This window comes from Electrophorus electricus, chromosome 15 (genome assembly GCF_013358815.1).
Source record: "Electrophorus electricus isolate fEleEle1 chromosome 15, fEleEle1.pri, whole genome shotgun sequence".
NCBI lineage: Eukaryota > Metazoa > Chordata > Actinopteri > Gymnotiformes > Gymnotidae > Electrophorus > Electrophorus electricus.
Window position 1 is genome coordinate 644,522 of NC_049549.1, and position 24,362 is coordinate 668,883.

The 24,362-nt window shown below is 40.9% G+C and overlaps 3 protein-coding genes across 5 annotated transcripts; 1 reads left to right on the forward strand and 2 right to left on the reverse strand.

Annotated features, from left to right (window-relative positions):
- Nucleotides 1–1,028: 1,028 nt before the first annotated feature.
- msh5 (mutS homolog 5) lies at nucleotides 1,029–10,194 on the reverse strand. The gene is made up of 24 exons (XM_035534324.1): nucleotides 10,123–10,194; nucleotides 9,819–9,942; nucleotides 9,561–9,641; nucleotides 9,428–9,481; nucleotides 8,944–9,065; nucleotides 8,561–8,670; nucleotides 8,284–8,319; nucleotides 8,103–8,185; nucleotides 7,876–7,921; nucleotides 7,606–7,744; nucleotides 7,069–7,131; nucleotides 6,847–6,975; nucleotides 6,318–6,390; nucleotides 6,058–6,167; nucleotides 5,521–5,601; nucleotides 5,232–5,319; nucleotides 4,970–5,156; nucleotides 4,750–4,876; nucleotides 2,734–2,883; nucleotides 2,517–2,591; nucleotides 2,282–2,428; nucleotides 1,863–2,000; nucleotides 1,639–1,712; nucleotides 1,029–1,140 (listed from the first exon to the last, which is right to left on the reverse strand). The coding sequence occupies exons 1-24, from the start codon at nucleotides 10,192–10,194 to the stop codon at nucleotides 1,029–1,031; spliced, it is 2,421 nt and encodes an 806-aa protein (XP_035390217.1).
- Nucleotides 10,195–15,114: 4,920 nt separating this feature from the next.
- rps5 (ribosomal protein S5) lies at nucleotides 15,115–19,320 on the reverse strand. Of its 2 annotated transcripts, none has more exons than XM_027018221.1 (6): nucleotides 19,216–19,320; nucleotides 18,591–18,698; nucleotides 17,940–18,149; nucleotides 17,289–17,417; nucleotides 15,539–15,637; nucleotides 15,115–15,229 (listed from the first exon to the last, which is right to left on the reverse strand). In XM_027018221.1, the coding sequence occupies exons 2-6, from the start codon at nucleotides 18,696–18,698 to the stop codon at nucleotides 15,161–15,163; spliced, it is 615 nt and encodes a 204-aa protein (XP_026874022.1). In that variant the 5' UTR covers nucleotides 19,216–19,320; the 3' UTR covers nucleotides 15,115–15,160. The 2 variants fall into 2 exon arrangements, with proteins under 2 accessions (XP_026874022.1, XP_026874023.1); XM_027018222.1 differs by lacking the exon at nucleotides 19,216–19,320 and adding an exon at nucleotides 19,121–19,194.
- Nucleotides 19,321–21,530: 2,210 nt separating this feature from the next.
- Nucleotides 21,531–24,335, forward strand: mmp13b (matrix metallopeptidase 13b). Of its 2 annotated transcripts, none has more exons than XM_027018216.2 (10): nucleotides 21,531–21,629; nucleotides 21,912–22,150; nucleotides 22,236–22,384; nucleotides 22,493–22,618; nucleotides 22,753–22,908; nucleotides 23,024–23,144; nucleotides 23,269–23,402; nucleotides 23,547–23,706; nucleotides 23,874–23,977; nucleotides 24,124–24,335. In XM_027018216.2, the coding sequence occupies exons 1-10, from the start codon at nucleotides 21,531–21,533 to the stop codon at nucleotides 24,222–24,224; spliced, it is 1,389 nt and encodes a 462-aa protein (XP_026874017.2). In that variant the 3' UTR covers nucleotides 24,225–24,335. The 2 variants fall into 2 exon arrangements, with proteins under 2 accessions (XP_026874017.2, XP_026874018.2); XM_027018217.2 differs by having other exon boundaries at nucleotides 21,543–21,629; nucleotides 21,912–22,144.
- Nucleotides 24,336–24,362: the final 27 nt, after the last annotated feature.

A 24,362-nucleotide genomic window follows, 5' to 3' on the forward strand; every position in this document is an offset into this window, starting at 1 on the left:
TTACACATTAAGAAATTCCTCACGAAGATTATTTATTCAAACTTACAGAGGGATAAACCAATGTGTGGCCAACACTATCATCCTGGTACTACGATGGGTGAGTCCACGCGTTTGGTGTCCATGCATTTGGATCTACAGATCACGGAGTATAGTCACGGGCAACCACCCTTTTTACTTGGATCACGTAAGGCAGGCAGACTTAAGAGTTCAGTTAGTCGTTACCCTGGCATTTGCTCTGGGCAAATCAACATTGTAGATTAGGCCTCTTCAGGTAACTAGAGAACATGCTTGCTCTCACCCACTCTGTTTTAACTCGGCAGGCCAAAATGGCCAACTCTGAGCTTTTCACACACACTCATTCCCTGTTTAAGGTATGTTGTGTTCATAAGTGGTCTTCAGGTAGTAGAAGTGTCTTTAGTTATCCAAAACAGGTTTGCAGATGGTGGCTTCTAACATGGAGCACACAGTTCTGACGAGGCACAAACTTACAGTAGATTTTTTAGTAAAGTCAACAGGTGAACCATTTCACCTCCGGAAAGTCTAAGGCAACGTTGTCACTTTGAAAAACATACAACTGGTAATATATAAAAACTGGCCAATAAATATAAACAAATCTACAAAAATGCAATAATATGTTAACTAAAATATGTTTAACAGGAATGATACCACTTATCAACAGTTATAAAATTAATGAACTAGTAAATACATAACAACCAAAATGTTTTCTAGATTATTAAACATCTTTGCTAACATTTTGCACTTTGTAATTGCAAAGCTAACCTCAATATTCAGAGTGAAAGAACTATTTAAATTGTAAAATTGTAATCCACTGACTAACGGAATACAACACTACCCTGTGTTTTACAGTACTTAAATCTTATTTTAAGTTGTTTACTTGTGTTGGTTGGTCAGGGTTCTGAATAACTTTACTGTGTGTGTAAAAGCACAACCTTTGTACTTATAAAGAACCACTAGCAAGCTCACACTGCCATGAACATTTCCAACATTTCCACGCCCCAGAACTGTCATCACAGCAGTTCTCCCGTAGAGGGCAGCAGCTCGTCTTTCATGTAGCTGTGCAAATCTACGGAGGGGTCATCCAAGTCAAGGCTGAGGAACTTTTCTACCACTCTTTCACATCTAAACACAAAGGCACAACGCGCAGTTACCTACGGTTATGACCAGGTTCAGTAAAATCAACACCAAAGCTGGTTTCACAATAACAGGAAGAGGAGAAGAATATAACCAAGATAACAGAAGAGAAAACCTTCTCACTGTCAGAAATGAAGGTGGTTGGTCTAACCAAGTGGCATTATTATTTGTATACTCCTCCAGTTTTAGAGTACAATATCACTTCTATTGCAGCCATAAGAAACAGCTCTACAGTTATGGCGTTTGGGACACGTACCAGGTAACCCAGAGTGAAATGCATATTTATCAGTGTGACGGTATGCGCACTCCCTGGGAATCGGTCCCATGACCTTGGTGTCATTAGCGCCAAGCGCTACCAGCTGCGCTCCGGATGAGCTACAGCAGCACTATAGCTGACAGATACTGCCACAGAAAATTGTTCATCTCAGCAGGCCAAAATGAGCAAATATCAACAGCCCCTTTTTGTGTTTTCTGTCTAAGACAAACCTGTTAGTGTGTTCATCACTAGAGGGCTGGTCAAGCCTTTTGATGGCCTTTCCTGTTCTGTACAAATCTGATACCTGCATAAGGGTTAAAAAAGATCTATGTGACAAGTAATAACGCACAGCATGAAGCTTATGTCAAGAAAGCTTTTCAGCAGTTTATTCTCCGAAGGGTAGGTCCTTTTTAGTAGGAACACTGGTACTATCTACATCGTACTAGAAATGTACCTCCACCCCTCTCTGTACCAGGGCAGGTGGCAGGCCTGCCAGCGTGGCGATGTTTGCGGCATAGCTGGACTGGCAAATGCCCTCTTTCAGCTGGTAGAGGAAGACCAACTCCTCCCCATCTACAGCAGTCTCTAATGTCTGAGTACACAGATCAACACCTGTCACTGGAGCCCTGCCATCATAAAACTCAAAAGATCATTACACAGTATGGTTCATTAAAAGTAAATGATGGACTGTGACAGGTTAAAAATCATGCAAGAGTTTTTATTAAAAGTCCCCTGATATGGAAAGCAGAAGGGGACTTTTAATAGTTTAATTAGACTAATTTTACAAAGCCTTTGATAAATATACAAGGGATTTTGCTCTGAATAATCCACTCTAATAAGCCAGGTGCTATACATTTGCGTGTGGACACACACCAGTAGGGACAGAAGCTGAGTCTGTGGAAGCAGTCCCAGCTGCAGGACACCGTGGAAGTTTGTAGCCAGAAAAACATGAGGACATTGGGCTGGAACTCTGCCTAGCCAGTGATTCAGACATGCAGCCAGGAGGGATAAACCATCGACCTGCATGCACATGCACACACACACACGCACACAGTGATTTTTCTCCATTAATCTGCTTATGAGTACTTCTCCTGGTGTCTGGGCCCACCGTGTTGGTTCCTTTGCCAAACTCATCCACAAGCACGAGTGACCTTCCAGTGCTGTGGTTCAAAGCCTTTGCCATCTAGTAGGGAAACAGAAGATTTACATCAGATCAGAACAGTAACTGGCTTCATTAACTAGTGACACGTTGAGTTAGTGAGCCTGGAGTCTCTGTGTGTGTGTGTGTGTGTGTGTGTGTGTGTGTGTGTGTTAGAGGGCTGTACCTGGTTTAAGTCTATCATAAAGGTGCTCAGGCCCACAGACACAGACTCACGACTCTGCATGCGAGTGAAGATGCCATCTACCAGACCAATCTCTGCCTCTTTTGCAGGTACATCAGAGCCAATCAGAGCCATGAACACAATCAGGCCCACCTACACCAACCAGTCAAAATCTAGTAAGCAACATGGTCCATGCATACACAGGATGAGATAAGCATCTTCTAAGTGTTTAAGTGGCTTATTTTCAAGGGGTTGCTTACAAGAAACACTTCTACTCAAATCTTAACATCAGTGTAAATCAACCATGTACATTCCTGTATTTCAAAACACTGACTAATTTCTGTCAGCTACTTTTGAACATAAATTTCAACCTGTTTGATGGCTTAGCACTAGGTATGACTAGATATAATGCAATGAGAAAGTTTTCCGACATTTTAGTTTCAGACTTGAATTTAATGAAACATTTTTTTTCCTCATCGGTATATACACAATACTCCATAATGACAGCATAAACAGTCTTTTGGAATGTTTTGAAACTTTATTAAAAACAAAAAATGGAAACATTCAATTTACAGAAAGATTCATACCTTTTACATACTACTTGGTTAAATCACCTTTAGCAGCAATGAAAAGCTCAAGTATTCTTTGGAATGATCCTACAGCCTTGGCACAGCTTTCTGTTGGAGGTTTCTCTCATTCCTCTTGGCAGAATCATTCAAACTCAGCCAAGGTGTCTGTGCACAGTCATTTTCAGGTCTCTGCAGAGATGCTCTCTTGGGTCCAGGGCCACTCCAAGATCTCCACAGAGTTTGCCCAAAGCCAAGGCTGTGTGTTCTTGGCGATATGAGTCAGGTCCTTTTCCAACCTTTGCCCCAGGACGAGATCTCAGGCACTGGTTTTCAGCCAGGATTGATGTAGATTTTTCCGCATCCCTCCTCATCTCTATGCTGAATAGTCTTTCAGTCCCTGCTGCAGAAAAATATCCCCAATGCTTGATACTGATACTGCCACCACTGTGTTTGATGGTGGGAATGGAATTAACGAGGTCCTGCTCCGTGCCTGATATCCTCCATATACTGCTGGGGACTGTGGCCAAATTGTTCAACTGTGTTTATTTCATAAGAGTAGACGATCTTGCTTTTCATGGTCTGAAATTTGTTCAAGGGCCTTTTGAGAAGCTCCACATGGGATCTAATGGGCCTTTTGGTAAGGAATGGCTTCTATCTGGCCACTGTACCACAGTGTCCTGATTTGTGTAGTGCTGCACTGACAGTTATCCTCCTGTAAAGGAACTCTTGATCTCATTCATAGTGACTGTTGGGTTTTTGGTTACCCTGTTCATCCCTGAGTTCTCAGTTTGGCTAGGTGGTCAGTTCTAGGAAAGTACTGATGGTACAAACATCTTACATTTGAGAAAGATGGTGGTTACCATGCTCTTGGACATATTCAATACAACAGTAACCTTCTAGTAAACATCTCCAGACCTGCATCTTGACAAAATCCTGTCTCACAGGCCTATGTATAATTCTTTCAACCTCATGGCTCGATTTTCAGTCTAACATGTACTAATAACTGTGAAACCTAGACTGGTAAACAGGTTTGTCTTTCCTAATTATGTCCAATCAATTCAATTAGGCACAGATGGACTCCAATTCATTTGTAGAAGTCTTACAAAGACCAATAACAGAGGTAGGATCACCTGAACTCAACTGCGATTGTTCAAACAAAAAATCAAAATACCTATTTAAATTTTATATCTGTTTTTTATTGTTAAATCAATTTCTGCTGTATCCCTGTGGAGTCTGTGGATCGATAAAGGAAAAAAAAAAGAGTATACATGAGAGTCCATTTTAAGATCAGTCCAACATGTGGAAAACCTGAAAGGGTCGGAAAACATTTTGTATGCACTGCATACATTTACGCATACAGTAACTGGCTTCATTAACTAGTGACAAGTTGAGTTAATGAGCCTGGAGTCTGTGTGTGTGTGTGTGTGTGTGTGTGTGTGTGTTTTCTTGCCTGTTTTAGGTAAATGCTCTTGCCAGAAGAGTTTGGGCCTGTTAACACCTTGACCCGTCCCTCAGTCTCAGAACTGATGCACGGATTTGACACGAACACTGGAGCACACATCTCCATCAGAGGATGTCTGAAAGGGGAAGAGATCAGACATAAACAAGCGCAGCAGAGAACCTATCAGACCAGAGTGGCTCCTTCATCTTCCACCTCAAAAGCAATGTACCGGGACTGGTGCAAGGACAGTCTGCTGTGTGTTGTGAGCGTTGCGGGACAGTAGCCGTAGTCCTGCGAGGCCTGAGCCAGCGCCATGAGGCAGTCTAGCTCTGCACACAGGGACAGGACCTTACACAGGCAGCTGGCGCGCTGCAAGACAGTGGCCTGGAGCTGCGTCATCACCGCCGTCTCCATGTCTGAAACGCACCATCGCACGTGTCTGTTAGCATGGAGTAAAGTAGGCTGGTAATCCAGTTTAGCTCCCAGTTCACCTCGGATGTCGCAGTGAAGGTCTCCCAACATGTTGTCCAGCTCTTTAGTTCTCGCACTGCGATAGTGAAGTCGGTCTTCAGACACAAACTAAACCAGGCAAGCCACAAACACATATACACACACACCACACATCACAGAGGCAGACACACATCATCTACTGCAGGTCTCTCAGATTGCAATCATCCATCAATGCTGAAGGGAGATTATTCTTCACTTTAACTCGTTAGTATTTTGCATGAGTCAGTGGAATAATTTAAGCATGCAATATTTTCTTTGACAGCCACCCACAATGAAATCGAGGCCTTCAATCTCAAAGGTCTCCTTCTCCACCATGCTAGGCAGACGAGGTACTGAAAGAAGAAATCCGATCTGTAGGACACAGTCAGACAAATCATCCTTGAGCAGAGGTGCATCTCTCTGACTCTTTCAGTTCAAGGTCATAAAACTCTCTTTAGTACTACATCATCTGAAACCACATAATATAACCACAAACCTTGGACAGTATCGTTTAAATTTGTAATATACAATAAGATAGTAGGACATCTTTGCCACATGGAAGCTTTCCATAGATGGATTAAGTTCCAGAATTGCGATGGCAATGATTTATCAACCTGGTTTTCAGCAACCCCAAAATAGTCCCCCTTTTTTTTTTGTTCTAACCCAGCTCCCAACACACCTGCTCCAGTGAGCAAGAACACTGAGCCATTCTTCATTTGAACTGGGAGAGAGGGCTGAGCAAAAATGCGGACTGGGGGGTCCCTGAGGATCAGGTTAGAAAATGCTGCGAGCTTGAAAGTAATGAGAACAGCAGTACTGATATCAGACCAGGGGAATGTAGATAACACTGCAAGTAGAAAAACGCAAGTCCAGAGTCTGCAGCTCGGCATGGGCCACATCTGTTAGGAAATCTGACAATCCCATCATCCGTCTTTTCTCTGAAAGCATGGGAGGGAAAAAACCCTGGTTCAGACTGGAGGGTGTAACCTATAACTGTTTTGCAGATTAACATTGTCTGTTTCACAGTTTGAAGCAGAAAAGAATCTGAAAATAATCAAATTTAACTGAAGAGTCTGTGGCAAACTCACTCTCATCGATGGCGGGATCAACATTTGGTTTAATGGTGAAACGATTCTCAGCTAAACTGCTTTCAAAATCAACCTGCAAAAGACAACTACAAACAGTCCTCAGGCTATCACGTTAGATCATCATTAAAAATACCAAATATTAAATTAGACTAAACCTCAAAAGAACAACAAACAGGCAAACAAACATGCCTGAATGTTCAAGCAGGACTGAGTAAGGGATTCTGTAGTGGTAAAATTATTTTAGAAAATATATAGAATTGTGTGTGTGTGTGTGTGTGTGTGTGTATTTCTCTCTCTCTCTCTCTCTCTCTCTCTCTCTCTCTCTCTCTCTCTATATATATATATATATATATATATATATATATATATAGTGATAGATAGATAGATAGATAGATAGATAGATAGATAGATAGATAGATAGATAGATAGATAGATAGATAGATAGATAGATAGATAGACAGACAGTGAATTTTATACATTCTGTACATCTTATATAATATGTACAGAATGTATAAAATTCAAGCCTCACCACTTTGCTAATGAGCGCGGCGATGTAGTGCAGATCATCCACAAACCCTTCACTGATCTCCTGAAAAAGCTGAATGGTCTGAGGCAGAGAGCGCACTGTGTCTCTGATCCCCACGGCACTATACACAGTCTGGAGAATGACACAAAGATTTATCAAAAGAAAAAAAAAAGCAGTCTGTTTAAATCCTGTGGAGCCTCTAAGTTCAAGTGAGGTGTTGCTAACCTTGTACAGACTCTGCCAGTCACTGACTTTGGTATGAGAGAGAGACATCCTTTGCAGCAAAGTCTGTAAAGGAAGTTATTATATATATTACATCTTGGGGGAAAGGACATTAAACAATTATTAAAGCTGCATAGATAACCTTTTAAAAAAACAGTTTTTGCCATTTTTTTAAAGCAATGTATAAAATCTAAATTTGTAAAAAAAAAAAAATGTGTAAAATGTATTTGAACATTTCAGATATATACTCAATTTAACTATGATTTTTAGCATGTGTAGACTAGACAGTTACAAACTACAACCCACCCACTACCATAGCAGCCTCACTGCTACACAGAGAGCCACCAATGTAAAGGCCGTTATGCAAAAACTGTGCGCTGGATAATTGTGCACTTACAACATGCATTTATAATGCAGATAAAGTGGTCAGTGGCAGTGGATGGGAGGTTTGCGTTTCTAATAAACTGGATGGTGAGTGCAGACATCACAGAACATCACTCTGAGATGCCCTTCGGCCATGCCAGCTGCTGCTGTCCGTACCGGAACGCTCCGGATGTTGCGCAGGAAGCTTTGCAGTATGCGCATGACCTCAGAGTTGCGGGGGGACGTAAAGAAACGCACCACCTCCTGCCTTCTCCTCAACACACCTAGGTCTCTGGTGGGCCTGTGGAACCACTGCCTTGAGGAAAGAACAGGCGGCATGTGCGTTGGCATGGAAACCCCAGCACTCCTTCACAGCACTGCTTATTTTACAGCAGTGGTTGTGGATAAGAGGTTGTAGACTGGGGGTAAGAAATATGGATGCTTTACCGAAGAAGGTTGGACCCAAACTTGCATCGGCAACGGTTCAGAATACCTGAAATGCACACACAAAAACGCACACACACACACACACACACATCCTTACTCTCTACACCTGACAGTATGCAAAAGAAAATACTGAATTCAATATGAACAAGTACTGTAAGTCTTAACCTTTCCAAGCAAAGCCAGGCACCGTTATATACAATAGTACAGCTGAAAAGCTTTAGTTATACCATATAGACTCAGACCCTCCTTCTCTCCTGACTGGAGCTTGTAGACAGAAGGGTGCAGCTCAGATTTGAAGATCTGGAGAACGCTGAGGACACGTAATAGAGAAAACCAACAAATCACATACAACTGCCAGCACAAGTGGTTGGTTATTCTGTAAAATGTTACAGTAACACTACAGCGCACCTGTATGTGTCCCTGTCAACATACACCACATCCATTCTGTTAAAATACAGAGAAAGGAAACAGCGTACCCAACACTTGAAAACATTTAAAAATCCATTCCATATTCTTACAAATATTATCATTATTAAGATGTGTCCTTTCAGCTTAAAATTTAACAATGAAATATAGAAAACAAACAGTTAAGACTATTTAGAGCCAACCAATTAAAATAGTAAAATATAAAAAAAAATACAAATGTTACGAGTGAACAACCAAAGAAGCATTCTGCATGCCATACAGCGTGTAGGTGAGAAACTGCAGTATGGGAACTCCTACACTGCTGTCCTCCAGTTCCACGCCAACCCTTCTCCTGTCCAGACACTTCAGGAGCGCTCCTACCGTCCGCAGCTACGGAAAGAACGGACTGGGTTCAGCACCTTTATCGGAAGCGCCTAAGAGCTTCATCAAACCCTCGACAGGCTCGACACATGAGCACAACAAGACAAGAACCTGTGTGTGGGAGCAACGCGTTTCTGTGTCGGAGCAGTCACCGAAATACTTCACCCACTTGAGCAAAGTACTTCAGTGGCTGAAAAGTCACTGAATCACTTTCAGTGACTGTATTTCCGTGACACTGAAATACTTTGCTCACCACAGACACCTGGGGCACGAGGGTCTCACCATCATCACAGAGTCGAACGGGATGCAGGAGGTGAGATAGGAAATGCGCTCTTGCTCAGTGATGGATGAAGGTATGAAGGGAAGATGTGCAGACAGCAGCCTCTGTTTGCTGACCTCCACGCCTGCAGCACAGAGCAGCGAAAGGCGCGGGCTGTCGCACACAGGCTTTACGCAGACCCAGCCATGTACTATTTACATATCAACTACATCGCTACACTAACAGGAAAAGAAGGATGCAAATATTTTTATAGATATTTTGCATAAATCTGCATATAAATGTGTGCAGCCTTTGCTGTTTTCATTTTAAAAAAATGAAGCTGTACACAGAGGTGAAATGTTTAGAAATACCCTGTAAGAGTTTTACTTGCAAAGTCACTTAGAATATTGCTGGGAATGATTTATGTAATGATTTATATTCTGCATGTCAGTGCTCCACAGAGGTCATATGATGCTGCACAGCAGACTGTAATGCGGCTATGCTTACCAAAGTCAGCATGGGGATACACAACAATTTCTGGCTTGTAGTCTGAATTTGATCCTGAAATTAAGAAAGAAACGCATTTATGAATGTGTAACTCCCACTGTCTGCGGCCCTCTGAGCAGCACATGTCTTTTACCCAGTCCTTTCATAAAACGGGCCATGTTTTGCTCTTGCTTTGCACTGGTAATGATGACATGAGGGCTGATCTCCTGTATCACTGGAAAAGACAAATCGCAAATACCAATTAGGCTACAGTGAAACCTGTGCAAGTGGAAATTTATGTACACTTTATGTGCATGTCAAAGAGGACATCTTTACTATACTGAACACATAAACCTAAGAGAATATTCTCATTACTATTTGAGGGGGGGGGGGGCGTTGTCTGTTTGTTTACCTCTATCCAATAAATGGAGGTCCGTGTCATCCACTGTGTCAGGCATGAAGTGCAAGGTATAATCTCTACTGTCATAAAAACTTAGACCAAGCTGTTCATGCTGAACAAATGCACTCAGGAACACCTTCAAAGGATGGAAACAACACTACCACTCCACCAAGTCTCCAAAAATAATCATATAGCTCTTAGCTAACTAGTCACATACAGTACTAGTAAGATTTTAGCTATTGCAAATTTTTCCACCGATGCTTTTATAGTCACTAACGGACAAACAATAAAATCACAGGATCGTCGTTTAGCCTACCTCAGTGGTTTCCTCATTTTCATCATCTCCATTGAGACTAACATCTCTTACACCACTGCTCCTCTCAGCCATGTTATTAGTGATATACGCTAGTGACATGGTGATATAAAACAATATTCAGTCATGTTATTAGTGATATACGCTAGTGACATGGTGATATAAAACAATATTCAGTCATGTTATTACAGTGATATACGCTAGTGACATGGTGATATAAAACAATATTCAGTCACATTATTACAGTTATATACGCTAGTGATATGGTGATATAAAACAATATTCAGTCATGTTATTAGTGATATACGCTAGTGACATGGTGATATAAAACAATATTCAGTCATGTTATTAGTGATATACGCTAGTGACATGGTGATATAAAACAATATTCAGTCATGTTATTACAGTGATATACGCTAGTGACATGGTGATATAAAACAATATTCAGTCATGTTATTACAGTGATATACGCTAGTGACATGGTGATATAAAACAATATTCAGTCATGTTATTAGTGATATACGCTAGTGACATGGTGATATAAAACAATATTCAGTCATGTTATTAGTGATATACGCTAGTGACATGGTGATATAAAACAATATTCAGTCATGTTATTACAGTGATATACGCTAGTGACATGGTGATATAAAACAATATTCAGTCATGTTATTACAGTGATATACGCTAGTGACATGGTGATATAAAACAATATTCAGTCATGTTATTACAGTGATATACGCTAGTGACATGGTGATATAAAACAATATTCAGTCATGTTATTAGTGATATACGCTAGTGACATGGTGATATAAAACAATATTCAGTCATGTTATTACAGTGATATACGCTAGTGACATGGTGATATAAAACAATATTCAGTCATGTTATTAGTGATATACGCTAGTGACATGGTGATATAAAACAATATTCAGTCATGTTATTAGTGATATACGCTAGTGACATGGTGATATAAAACAATATTCAGTCACGTTATTACAGTGATATACGCTAGTGACATGGTGATATAAAACAATATTCAGTCACGTTATTACAGTGATATACGCTAGTGACATGGTGATATAAAACAATATTCAGTCACATTATTACAATTATATACGCTAGTGACATGGTGATATAAAACAATATTCAGTCACATTATTACAGTTATATACGCTAGTGATATGGTGATATAAAACAATATTCAGTCACGTTATTACAGTGATATACGCTAGTGACATGGTGATATAAAACAATATTCAGTCACGTTATTACAGTGATATATGCTAGTGACATGGTGATATAAAACAATATTCAGTCACGTTATTAGTGATATACGCTAGTGACATGGTGATATAAAACAATATTCAGTCATGTTATTAGTGATATACGCTAGTGACATGGTGATATAAAACAATATTCACTCACGTTATTAGTGATATACGCTAGTGACATGGTGATATAAAACAATATTCAGTCACGTTATTAGTGATATACGCTAGTGACATGGTGATATAAAACAATATTGTGGTTTTACTAGAAATAGCTACAACAGCTAACGTTGGCTAATTAGCTATTGGCTAAGAATTATTAGTGGAAAATATAACCTAGCTAGCTAGCGACGAGAAACTGGCTAGCAAACGAACAGATAAATGTTATTTTAGTTATTAGTAGTTTTTAAAACATTATCTGTGTAGTTAGTTTAGAAGAGAAAGTAAGTAAGAAAAATATTACCTTTGATGGCTAACCTAGCGAACGTACGTCTGGTAAAGTTGGGCTAGTTATCAGTGACTACTACTACTACTACTACTACTACTACTAATAATAATAATAATAATAATAATAATAATAATAATAATAATAATAATAATAATAATAATTTGTCTGACACTCCGTAGCTTGGATAGCTAGGCCTATGTTTTCAGCACCAGAGCGTGGGAATGCCGTTACTAACAGGAGTATGCAATTTTATTATTTTATTATTGTTTTATTATTATATATTTTTATTATTATACGAGAAGGAATTACGGTTTGTAATTATAAATAAAGTAGATTTTATTTCTGTATTCAGAAACAGATTGATAGTTGAGATATTCTAAACAAGGGGATGCACTATTGCTTCATATAATTGACTTCAGACATGTACATGTGATACTGCATTTTCACTGAGTATTATTTCAGGTACATGTGATACTGCAAATACACAGAACTTTAGTCTACAGCCGTTTAAAATTCTACCACGTAGGCCATTTGTCTGGGCACACACACACAAAACAGCGTAATACAACAATTGTTTGTGTGTGTGTGTGTGTGTGTGTGTGTGTGTGTGTGTGTGTGTGTATGTGTGTGTGTGTGTGTGTGTGTGTGTGTGTGTGTGTCTGTGTCTGTGTCTGAATCTATAATCAATTATAATCAATCAAATCTTAAAAATGCTAGTTCTACTTCTGACAGGTGAATTAATGGTTTAGATTCGGCAGATCATTTGATAACAAGGACACAGCAAATACACATGAAGCGCAGTCACCCTTTGCAAGTGTTTGGCTGTGAAAAATAAATAAATAAATGTAATAAACGCGCCAGTGGTTATTTTACTTACGGATTACTCATCCCTTCTTCGGACAACCTTTTATCAGTACTCTAACATGCCGTGTTTAGAGTGTCAGAATTAGGAAATCCTGAATGTTTATTTTATTTAAAAGATTTTGGTGTCGTTACATTTGGTCTCATAATTTTCTGTCAGCTTCAAAAATCGTTGGTTTTATGTAGTTTTAATGCAAAAAAAAAAAAAAAAAGTTTCTCTAATCCGTATATAGTGACGTCTGCTGGCGAAATATTGCAACTGCAGCACTGTTAAACGCACAGAATTCAAATAATGGCCTATAAATCAATTCACTTAAGCTCCGTGTCCTTGTTTTTTTCGCCCGTGATTAATTATCGGTAGAGTGGCCACTCAAGATGTCACACGGACTATTCTAGTTGCTGCAAGTCTAAAAGATTACGTTTAGCAATATTCACACTTAGAAACAATTTATGTTTTTACTGAACACTTTATAAATGAATTTCCACCAAACGTTTACCAAAAAAAGATAGAATCAATGAGAAAAACCAACATTTCTTCTCACAGCTGGTACTCATCTACTCAAAATCTCCTCCTGAGAAAACAAAGCATTTCAGATAAGAGTTCTGACCTTTTCACATCCTGGTTAATTTTGATAAAAATCACTTGAACATCGAATTTGACATTTCTACAAGATTCCTGCAATAGGAAGATTAATAAATGCTCATTTTGTGTGTGTGTGTGTGTGTGTGTGTGTGTGTGTGTGTGTGTGTGAGAAGCAGAGATGGTTTTGCTGATGATAACTATAACGCCTTTGGGGAGGTTGATTTTCTCATGTGTGTGTGTGTGTGTGTGTGTGTGTGTGTGTGTGTAGTTGAACAGCAGCAGGCGTGATTTGAAGAACAGGTGATGACATCCATCAGATTAACAAACACCTGTAACAGACAGTCTGTGGGCTGAGCTGACTGGTCACCACGACCACATTGTGAGTGCGTCATGAGTCTGCTTTTGCATTTTGGTTTATTTTTCAAGGCTGCCTTTCTGTGCATATATAAATGATGTTTAAAGACCAATCTGCCTGTAGGCTTCTCAGATGGAGCTTCAAAAGCTAAACTTTTTTATGTCGTTTATCTGATTAAACATCTATTAGCGTCATGCCTGCCAGACACGCCTAATAACAGACACCAGTGAGCCCAGTTGCACTTTGCCTCTGCTGAGTCGACTGGCTTCCTCCACAAGACTACACGATCCAGATTGGATGTTTTTTATGTATTAGTCTATGTGTAGATGGAAATGACATTTACACTCCATGTCACCCATTTCTGTCTCCCTCCTGTGCACCAAAGAGGAAACAGAACACCATTATCCCCTTTTCACTGCCACTTCTTATATATTAGCCAGCCTCTATAGAAAAGGGACAGAGCTAAGAGTTGTATCGTAGCCATCCTCCAGGGGGCAGCAGAGAGAGCTTACGCTGCTTTTCAGCTGCTGTCACCCAGTCAGGTATATATGGTCAGAGTATATGGTTTGAACACTCAAAACCCGATGCAGTTACATGATGTAGTAAATATTCTTTGTGACTGTAAACGTGTTTCCATTACTCCTCTACAATGACCGGAGTACACTTCTTTTCACACTGGATTTACAATTTCCTGGTGAAGAATGTGATCCAGGTTGTTTTGAAAGTCAATTAATGTATCAGAACACAGTAAAGGTATGTGGAATCTATGAAACGATCAACTGCCAGCAGGTTTCAACTTCAATCCCCAGTAATAAAGTCTGCATTTCTCCATCTTTTAGAAACCACTTCCATGTAAGTAGTATATACCCTCCACTTTCAAACAGTCCAAACGTACCCACTCCAATGTGTAATTTAAAGCATGTTTTACCACCTCAGCAAGTCATACAGCGTTGCAGGGGTACTGTAGCCAAAGAAACAGCCAACATGTAGGAATTTCAGTTGACTTATGCATAGAAATATCTGATAGAAATCATTGCATAGTAAAGCTAATAGCCCCTGGTTTCTCAAGTCTCCACAACTATAAATTTGCTCATTAATATACAAGTTGGAAAGAGGAGGATGTCAATCATGTCTCCCCTTCTGGACTCAGACATCTTCATTTAAAAACTAAATAAATAAATATGCATCCCTTTTCAGATTTGATGTACTGACATTCATATAATTAAGCAAGTCACCACAATAATGAACCTTTCACACAAAGCAACTGAATATAGCGTCATTTTTAAAACAATTTTGGAAATACAAATATTCAACATGAACACCAAATCTGAAGGTGCACTATTCAAAACTAGTTATACCAAACGGATTACACCACCCTACATGGGTAACATCTAGTCAACATCTAGATAACGCCCCCTAGTATTCAAAAACAGTTATACAAGGACAACTGCTTCAGTAACCAAACAGCTTCCAAAGATGAGACAACACTGAATTTCTTTATTTAACTTCACTTTGCGCAAAGTTTAACGGTTGGACTTGGCCACTCGCTCCAATTCATCTTTCTTCTTAATGGCATAAGAGTTGGATGAGCCCTAAAAGAAAATGAGAAAAAGATTAATGGAACAATTAATTTCATTAAGCATTTGAACATTCCCCATAAAACTGCCAATTTACTTGCCTTTCTTTAAACCAAGCCTCTATACTGTACAAAACATTTCCAGTGGATTTATCCTTTTACTGCCAATTAAAACATCAAATCATTCTGTGGGAGCGTGGCTGTGTCTTGGTGGTCCAGACGACCCGTCAGGAACACGCTGCGTTAAAATGCTCCTGTTTTAGCCGTGCAAACGACATGCGTGTAGAGCCAAACATGCCGCTGTGCTGGGGGCGCTGTGCCTCACCTTGGCAGCGTTGATGAGCTCATCTGCAAGGCACTCCGCTATGGTCTTGATGTTCCTGAAGGCTGCTTCTCTAGCACCAGTGCAGAGCAGCCAGATAGCCTGAAAACACAACACGGCAATATGGTACAGGATACTGCCTTAGGTAAGCAGTCCCAGGTTTGGACAGTTAAAACTTATTGATATTAGCACATATTTATGCTTTACCTTTGAAAACACAAGTAGCCTGCAAGGAACTGTAGAAAAACCTAAAACTATTGATTGATTATTCTATGAGTAAATTCTATGAATAAAAGACAAAGCACTTTTGTAAGTCGCTCTGGATAAGAGAGTGCCCGCTAAATGCCGTAAATGTAAATGTCTGACTTGCTGATTTAATACTTCACAAGACGGTCGCCTGTCATCGTGTTTACGGACGTTGATTAGTAATTCAATATCTGAAAGCATGTTGCTTGAACAGGACAGCAGGGCTGTCAGGATAAATCGGGACAAAGCACCCCGACAGCCTGCACCCCTGCTGGCCACTCTAGGAGGGCAGGACCTTCCAGACGAACCCCAAACGTAAAGAAGGTGGAGCAAAGGAATAGACAAGGAATGGAAAAGGAAACCGGGCAGCAGAGACGAGGTTTGAACTGAAGGAGTGTAGAACTAAGAGCACACAGCTCCACCAGCTCCGCTACTGCGAAGGTGACGGGGAACGTGGGCGTGAATGACCTAGCTAGAGCAGAAAGGGAGCTGGAGGCTCACCCGACCAGACAGGAAGAGTTTCAGAGGGGAGCAAACCCCCAGCCTCTTCTAACTAAAAAATGACCAGATGAAAGCCCCACTAGATTTGCCTGGACCAGGGACGCACAGGGTGCACCCAGGCCAGGGGACCCAGACTCTAATCACCACTTTATAGGTGAGACAGAACAAGAAGCACAACACCTGCTCCTCAAAGAACAGGCGAGAAAGACAAGTGGGGAATCTCATACTTTGAAAACAACGATTACTGGCAATCTTTGGGTACACGTTGCACACAGTAAGACTTCTTGTATCCTTTGTGAAGCTGTTATACAGGGTGGGCCCACCTCAGGGGCATCAGGCTAACGAGCACTGATTAGATCCCCTCTCATGGCATCTTTCCAGTTGCAGCCCGCTAGCGATGCAAGCCACCTGTCATTACACCAACTTTAAAAAGCCTGAAAAGGTTCTGCCAGTGTTTTTACAGAAGCAGTCTGATGAAGGTAGACAGATTTCTCTGGCTCCTAGTGGTCACAGCGTCAAAAACCATGTCCATAATTTTCCAAGTTCCCAGCAGCAGTTGCCTGACATTTAGCTGGGGAAAGGAGGTGTGGTTAGATCACTGACTGGCGGCCCATGTTCAGATGCGACAACAGAAGACCTTGTGCCTTTTTTCAGGACCAACAACTGCACTCCCGTGCTGGGGACCATGTGGCCGGCCCCAGACAACAAATCGCCATCCTCATGGTTGAGTTGTGAGGCAAGGGGTTAGCGTGAGGGTGGCTCGACATGCTGAAGTGTTTGAGGTGAAGGTGCAGGGAAATAACGCAAACCCCGTCAACAGTGGAATCAGAAACCCCTAAAACCAGATGGAGAAAACCGCTTTGGAAAGAAGAAAAATACATTATTGCAAACTACGCTTGAAAAAAAAAAAAACTTCCTAACCAGCATCAACCAAGCAGTAATACAGTCGCAATTCCCTCCACTGAATAAGAGGCACAGTGTATGAAAGTGAAGAAAGGTGCGAGACCTGGTTGACTCTGCGCAGAGGAGACACGTCCACAGCTTGTCTCCGCACCGTCCCTGCACGACCGATGCGCGTGGAGTCCTCCCTGGGGCCGCTGTTGATTATGGCGTTTACCAGAATCTGCAGGGGATTCTGTGAGGTGGGAGGGGAGAAATGTACATTTACTACAGCTAAATATCACTACCAATAGCTACTAACAGCAACACTATTATCAAAGTGATTTCTGTGTTGACAGAGCACATTTTGGCATTGGCACAGGAAAACAAACTGACCGGACCCATTTCATCTGCTGAAAACGAAATTTTTCTGTCTGGATAACCAACGTGGCTGGATATGTTTTTGGAGAAAACAGATGCAGAGTTAGCAGTAGTGGTGTGATGCCGAGGCCTTTCCTCTTAAGTGGCACAGTGACGGCTGGAAATGATCCAATAACCCTTTGAAAGGGATGAGCGAGCGATCACCGTGTTTGACAGTATAATGGCAAACCGAACACAGCAGAATTTTTTTTAACGCGCAACTGAAAAAAAGGACAATTGGCGCATGGGATCGACTAAAATCAAAGCCAATTCAACGCTCTCGGGGCTCAACCAACCAACAAGCACAGCAGGAGTCACATTTGCTTAGAACCAAACTGGTGCTGGCTGGTGCGCTCACCTCGCCTGTGAGCAGGTGGATAATCTCGAAGGCATGCTTCACGATGCGCACGCTCAGGAGCTTCTTGCCGTTGTTACGGCCGCGCATCATCATGGAGTTGGTGACGCGCTCCACGATTGGACACTGGGCCTTCCTGAAGCGCTTGGCCGCATAGCGCCCGCTGGAGTGGGGCAGGTACTTGGCGTACTTCTCCTTCACCGCAATGTAGTCCTGTAACATGAGGCAGAGGTCAGTTAGGCCAGTGGCTATTCATAAAACTTCATGGAAGGACGTTACTCAGCAGTACATTATTCAGACTTCTGGGATGTGAGGTGATATAAATGCACAAAGCTTACTCTCCTCAAGAAACTACAGAATAGAAAAGGTACTTTATTTGCTAATTCTAATCATGTTTTCTGGGTGTGCTTTACACATCCTATTTGTGCAATAGAATGGTTTTAGTCCAATTACACTCGGACGTTACTACATATATGGAATATACCGTGAAAATGACCACTTCACACAGAGACACTACAGCTAAATTCAATGAAAGGATCCCTCTTGCTCACAATGATACTTAAAAGTTTCTTTTATTCTTATTTACACACATCTCTCCATCGAGTGAAATATACAAGCAATTGGGAACTACATACGGGGACGCAGTCTTCATACCTGCAGGGAGATGTCGTTAATTTGGACATCATCTGTACTCCACTTCCCGAATAACTTGATCTCTGGGGTTTCAGTGACTGCTGGTGTGGTCTCCCAGTCTTCAGCCATCTTTCAGACAGAAGGGAGCTGGTTATGTTGACCCTCCAGAGTGTGTGTGTGTGTGTGTGTGTGAGAACTCACATCATTTACATTATCTACCGCGGGCTAGCTAAACAACTCGACTAAAAAGCTCTTCAACGTGTCACGTTTAGTTATGTTATATCCAGGGACCAGCGGGGGGGCGGGGGGGTTTAATATTCCGCAAGGCAGATTGCGCCTGCATAATGCAGCAATATAATGTCATATTGATTGACAATTATAGGCAATAACAGGCAATAATAGAAAATAATAGGTAATAACAGACAATACTAGACAATAATAAAGCTAAAGAGAGAGAGTTAGGCAGGTATGAAGCGTTAGCTGCTAGCCACACACACATGCACACTAGATGAACCCAAGCAGCTATAATGACCAGTGGGACATCTACCTACAGATCTGCACGTAGACGAATGCACGGAGTCCGTTATAACGGCGGTGAACCGTGAGAAATGACAGTTATTACCAAACAACCCCAGCAAACCCTCACCTCGCCACGTCGGAGCCGCGCTTCAGCGAAGAGAGAAAGGAAGGAAGCCGCAGCGTGGTCGCGTCTGCTTCTTCTTCTTCTTTCGCTTTTGGGTGGCCTGAGCAGCCCAGGGCGCAAAGCTGCCCCCTACAGCACGACGTGTGAACGACCAGAAACCTGATGGACACTCTATGACTGACTGACTGAGTGACTGACTGACTGACTGAAGGAAGGAAGGAAGGAATTAATGTTGTTGTTTATTTGTTTGTTTGTTTGTTTGTTTGTTTGTTGCAAGTATTTGTTCAGTTCCAGTTCAGCTTTGATTACTGCTTAACCTAGACAGATTCCGATTAGTTTCAGGAGCCACAGTAAGGCTTCAGCGGCATTAAACATTTTGATAAATTTACAAAATGTAAACACAATGTAAGAGGTAAGATGTGAGTTATTTTCATGAATTACATGTCTGTTGGAATTACTCATTTGTAATACTGAACCAAGTAGAACAGAATCATGAATAATCTGGGACTAAGAAAGATAGCTATCTTGGTAAAGATGGCAGGGAACATGTAACTAGTGAAGCAGTTTCTGTTTTCATCCTTTTAAAGCCAAAAATATTGCCGTGGGACACATGGCTTCTGCTGACAAGCTTGATACTGAATAAAATAAATTAAAATAAATCTCTGTGTACTTTTGGTCCTTATACTTTCATTTGTAAAATTGAAATTAAAAAATTAAAAATGGATGATTATTTTATTTTTATATTAAAATCTGACGACAAAAATCATTGTTGTTGTCAGAAAGCAGACCTGAAATTAAAAGCAAAACATGAACAACTCGATAAACAAATTACAAGTTAGTTGCAAAACGCGTATGACTCAAATGAAAGAGGAAATGACAACATCTGTCTGCTCGCTTCAGCATAAAACCAGACAAAAGTAAACTGTAAACGTTCTCGTGAAGCAGCTTTTTAAAGCATCTGTGTGCATCATGGATGTGTCACAGATGAGATCAGTTTAAACATTATAAAAGAGTTCCTGAAGGTACAATGAAGGATTTCATTCATTCATTCATACCTAGATTAATAACTACTTCAACAGTATGCATAAAATAGAGCAATATTAATTGCATGTGTGTGTGTGTGTGTGTGTGTGTGTGTGAGTGTGCTGCAGTCCATGTGTGCATCTTATCCTCTAATCTTGAAAACAACCATGCTTCCTTGTGGAGCAAAGTTGGTCTCTTAAGTGTGTATCCGTGCTTGTTTTTCTGTTTACAATGCATGCCTTCTAAATTTAAGGTTGTTGCAAATTGATAGTTCAAATCCAGGAATTTTGCCCCTTACATTATAGCACTTAGCATGCACTACAGTGGAAAAAATCTTGCCCTTGCTTGGATCACTGTGTTGTATCTCTTTGGGCAGTCCAGATTAATAAACAACTTAATTTTCACAAAGAATAAGTGAAAACCAAATGAAGAACATCATCAAATGATAAACCTTAACGTGTAAAAGATTCACATGTGGTTTAAATCTTTATCCTCATGCTTCCTTGAGTTTGTAAATAGTTGCAGGCCTGACCACATGAAAAGGCGGAAGGAGATGCAGCTTCTTCACTGCTGAAGAGTATTTGTACCGGTTGCACAATCATCAAAAGTCCCTTAAGAGGTTTTTTCTTTTTCTTTCATTGTTGTTCACATATAAAGTGTTGAAAAACTGGGGCATCAGCATGTGCACATAGAAGAAAACCTAAAAATCACCGTAATCAATCACCTTAGATAAATCGTACAATGAAACTACAAATCAATTGCCCTTTTACACAGTTCTGATGTAGCTTTTTTGGGTTTGAACTGCTGACCTGATCATACAGCAGCGATTGCTCAAAGCAGCACGTCGCTGCCTCACAGTCACGCGTGCCCGTTCTGTCTGGAATGATTATTATTAGACATAAGGATGGGATCAGGATCAGCCTGGAGTTAGTCTAACGAGTGTCTGTCTAAAACCATCTGACGAGTGTCCACAGAGGATTTTTGCAATTGCTATCAACGTTTCAGCTTAAGCCATTACAAAACATTATTTCTTTTTTTTGGTCACTTTTTTTATTTGTTTTTAATTCAAAGCCAGCTATATTTATAATTTATATATATATAAAAAAAAGTCTGAGAAAAAAACCCCCTAAAAACCCCTGAAAACCGCATATATACTGTTGTATGCACTTCTCCAGGATCGTCCTAGAAGGAAGTGACTGGGGTACTTTTACATGAATCATAACATATTCCTGAGAACTCAGGACAGTATAAAGCCCTCGTCCCAGCTATTCCCAGCACGGAGCTGCGCAATCACCATGGAGATCACTGCCGTAGTTGTGCTGCTTCTGGCTGTGGTACACTCTTGTGCAAAGCCTTTGCCTACTGAGGAGACAGACAAGCGGCTATTAGCAGAGGTAAGAGGGTTTTGGACAGTTTGATTGTCTTTGTTATTTCAGTTAGTCTTGCCACACTATGTATACGTTATGTATTTGTCTCAAATGCATAAACAATGTACAGAAATTATGTCAAATTTTAAAAAATAGCACAAGTAGGTAGTCCACTAATGGAGCACATGCTTTTAGTATTTTATAGAATTTAGAGAGGCATTTCTTTACTCATCACTTTTTCATACACAAAACAAACCCTAATTATTTCTAAACCATGATTTTCATTTCGTTTCAAAACTGTGATCTTAGCAATATCTCAAGCGGTACTATGGCATGCAAGCTGGTCTCCAAGGAAAAACCAAGACATCGGATGTGATGCATGAGAAGATCCGTGAGATGCAATCATTCTTCAGGCTTGAGGTGACTGGACAGCTGGACGACAACACACTGGAGCTCATGAAAAAGGCCAGATGTGGTGTGCCTGATGCAGCAGAATACAACCACTTCCCCAGGGACCTCAAATGGCAAAACAGCATCATCACGTTCAGGTTTCTTAATTCTTTTGTTGTATGATAACTGGTAAATCCGTGTCGTTGTTGTTTTTTTAACCAACTGCTGTTGATTCATATTCAGGATAACGAACTACACCCCAGATCTGGAGAAGGAAGATGTGGACCAAGCTGTCCACAACGCCTTGAATGTCTGGAGTAAAGTGACCCCTCTGAAATTTAAGAAGCTACGCGAAGGAGACGCGGACATCATGATCAGCTTTGGAAGGAAAGGTATGGTACCTCACAGGATGTGACAGGATCAGGAGTTTCTCTCATATCTGGTTCTGAATGCTCTCAGGTCCAAATATATTGGGTTCTATTTTGCTGCCCGAATGACAGAACATGGAGATTTCAATCCATTTGATGGTCCAGAGGGGCTGCTTGCCCACGCCTATCCTCCAGGAAACGGCATTGGTGGTGACACACACTTCGATGAGGACGAAACATGGACAAAAGACTCACATGGTACCATGTTGTCCAGCAGTAGTCGCTCATGGTTGTTAGAAAAGAACAAATGTGTTACAGTGCTACCTGTAGCTGATGTTAGTTCTGAAAAAGAGATTTCTGTTGATGGGTTTTTCTGATTGCTTCCCTTGTAGCATTCAACCTGTTCTTAGTTGCGGCTCATGAATTCGGTCATGCCCTTGGGATGGCTCATTCTTCTGATCCCGGGGCACTGATGTACCCAGTATACTCATACAGCCGTGGTTTCCCTCTGTCTGAAGACGACATCAAAGGCATACAATCCCTCTATGGTAAATAGGTGGTTCTTATTCAAATAATATGGAAACATGCCATTTTCTGATGTTTTTGTTGATGGGGTCTGCAACATACAAGCTGTTTCTGTTTGTGTTTTTGGGGGATTCACAGGTCTTAACCCCGATCACAGGAAAGTCAAACCCAAGCCTGAGGCACCAAACAAATGTGACCCCATGCTAACCATTGACGCTGTGACAGAACTCCGTGGAGAAACCATCATTTTCAAAGACAGGTATGCCCACTGGAATCTTGAAAACTGCCTAACCCTTGTTTAACTAGGTGCTCTTGGGACTATTTCTGCTTCTTGCTAGTTGTCTCAGTAATCATTCTGAGCACGGTTCCTGTGCATTTGGCAGCTTTTACTGGCGGCTGCATCCGCAGGTTGTGGAGCCAGAGCAAAACCTCATTAAATCCACATGGCCAGAAATCCCAGGCAAAGTGGATGCAGCTTATGAGAACCCAGAGAAAGATGTGGTCATCATATTCCGTGGTTTGTGTTTATTTTGGGATATACTATGCAAAATATATATATAATGTTAACGATGAAAACAGTAACAATGATAATGACGAGTGAGATTTTTGTTATTCTCCTTCACTTCAAAGACGTGACTCTCATTGTTGAATGTGTTACAAGGAATCAAAATGTGGGCTCTCAATGGTTACAATGTGGTGGAAGGATACCCAAAATACATCCACAAGTTGGGCCTTCCCAAATCCATCCGCAAAATAGATGCTGCAGTATACATCAGAGACACAGGCAAGACTCTGCTCTTCACAGATGAGGACTACTGGAGGTATGCTGACCGGCTTAACTACGAAAATGAAAAATTCAATGTCTGTATGGTAAAGATTGCTGTGCTGCTACATGATTGATGTCCGAAAGTAAAGGTAATGCTAAAAGATTAAATTGATTAGGCGGCACATAGAGATTAGAGCTCACTGAATCATATGTCATCCACAGTTACAATGAACAGAGAGGTGCAATGGATAGCGGATACCCAAGATCCATTGAAGTCGACTTCCCTGGGATAGGGGATGAAATAGATGCTGCTGCCTACCACTACGGTATAATCCTGGTCATATTAATATTGTGGCTGTATGAGATGTAACATTGTTTGATTTATTTGGAATGAACCACAAATAGTTAAAGATTATGTCCATCACAACCTCTCATGAAATGTTCCTTACGCTCCCCTTTTTGTTTCAAACAGGATACTTGTACTTGTACCACGATCAAGTGCAGTTCGAGTACAACTACAGTGCACAGAAAGTCATTCGCATCATGAGAGCAAATTCTCTGCTGAACTGCTAAGATCCAGCAACATGGATGACTTGAAACAATAGCTACCTAACATTTGAGAAACTCCAACAACAGGAGGTGACAGATTTTTTTTTTTTTTGCAAATGTTTGATGCCTGGGCTGGTAAACCAGTGAGAAGACAATTGTTCT

What these genes read in the sequence shown, in the direction of transcription:
- msh5 (XM_035534324.1), bottom strand. Translation starts at nt 10,194, where the DNA reads ATGGCTGAGAGGAGCAGTGGTGTAAGAGATGTTAGTCTCAATGGAGAT. An exon ending in GGAGGGTCTGAGTCTATATG is followed by an intron (nt 7,922 to 8,102) that starts GTATAACTAAAG and finishes TGTGCATTTCAG; the next exon opens with GTATTCTGAACCGTTGCCGA. An exon ending in CCGCGCTCATTAGCAAAGTG is followed by an intron (nt 6,391 to 6,846) that starts GTGAGGCTTGAA and finishes TGTCTTTTGCAG; the next exon opens with GTTGATTTTGAAAGCAGTTT.
- rps5 (XM_027018221.1), bottom strand. Translation starts at nt 18,698, where the DNA reads ATGGCTGAAGACTGGGAGACCACACCAGCAGTCACTGAAACCCCAGAG. An exon ending in TTAACGACATCTCCCTGCAG is followed by an intron (nt 18,150 to 18,590) that starts GTATGAAGACTG and finishes CTCATGTTACAG; the next exon opens with GACTACATTGCGGTGAAGGA. An exon ending in AGCTCATCAACGCTGCCAAG is followed by an intron (nt 15,230 to 15,538) that starts GTGAGGCACAGC and finishes ATTTTCTTTTAG; the next exon opens with GGCTCATCCAACTCTTATGC.
- mmp13b (XM_027018216.2), top strand. Translation starts at nt 21,531, where the DNA reads ATGGAGATCACTGCCGTAGTTGTGCTGCTTCTGGCTGTGGTACACTCT. An exon ending in ATGGACAAAAGACTCACATG is followed by an intron (nt 22,619 to 22,752) that starts GTACCATGTTGT and finishes CTTCCCTTGTAG; the next exon opens with CATTCAACCTGTTCTTAGTT. An exon ending in AGGCATACAATCCCTCTATG is followed by an intron (nt 22,909 to 23,023) that starts GTAAATAGGTGG and finishes GGGGATTCACAG; the next exon opens with GTCTTAACCCCGATCACAGG.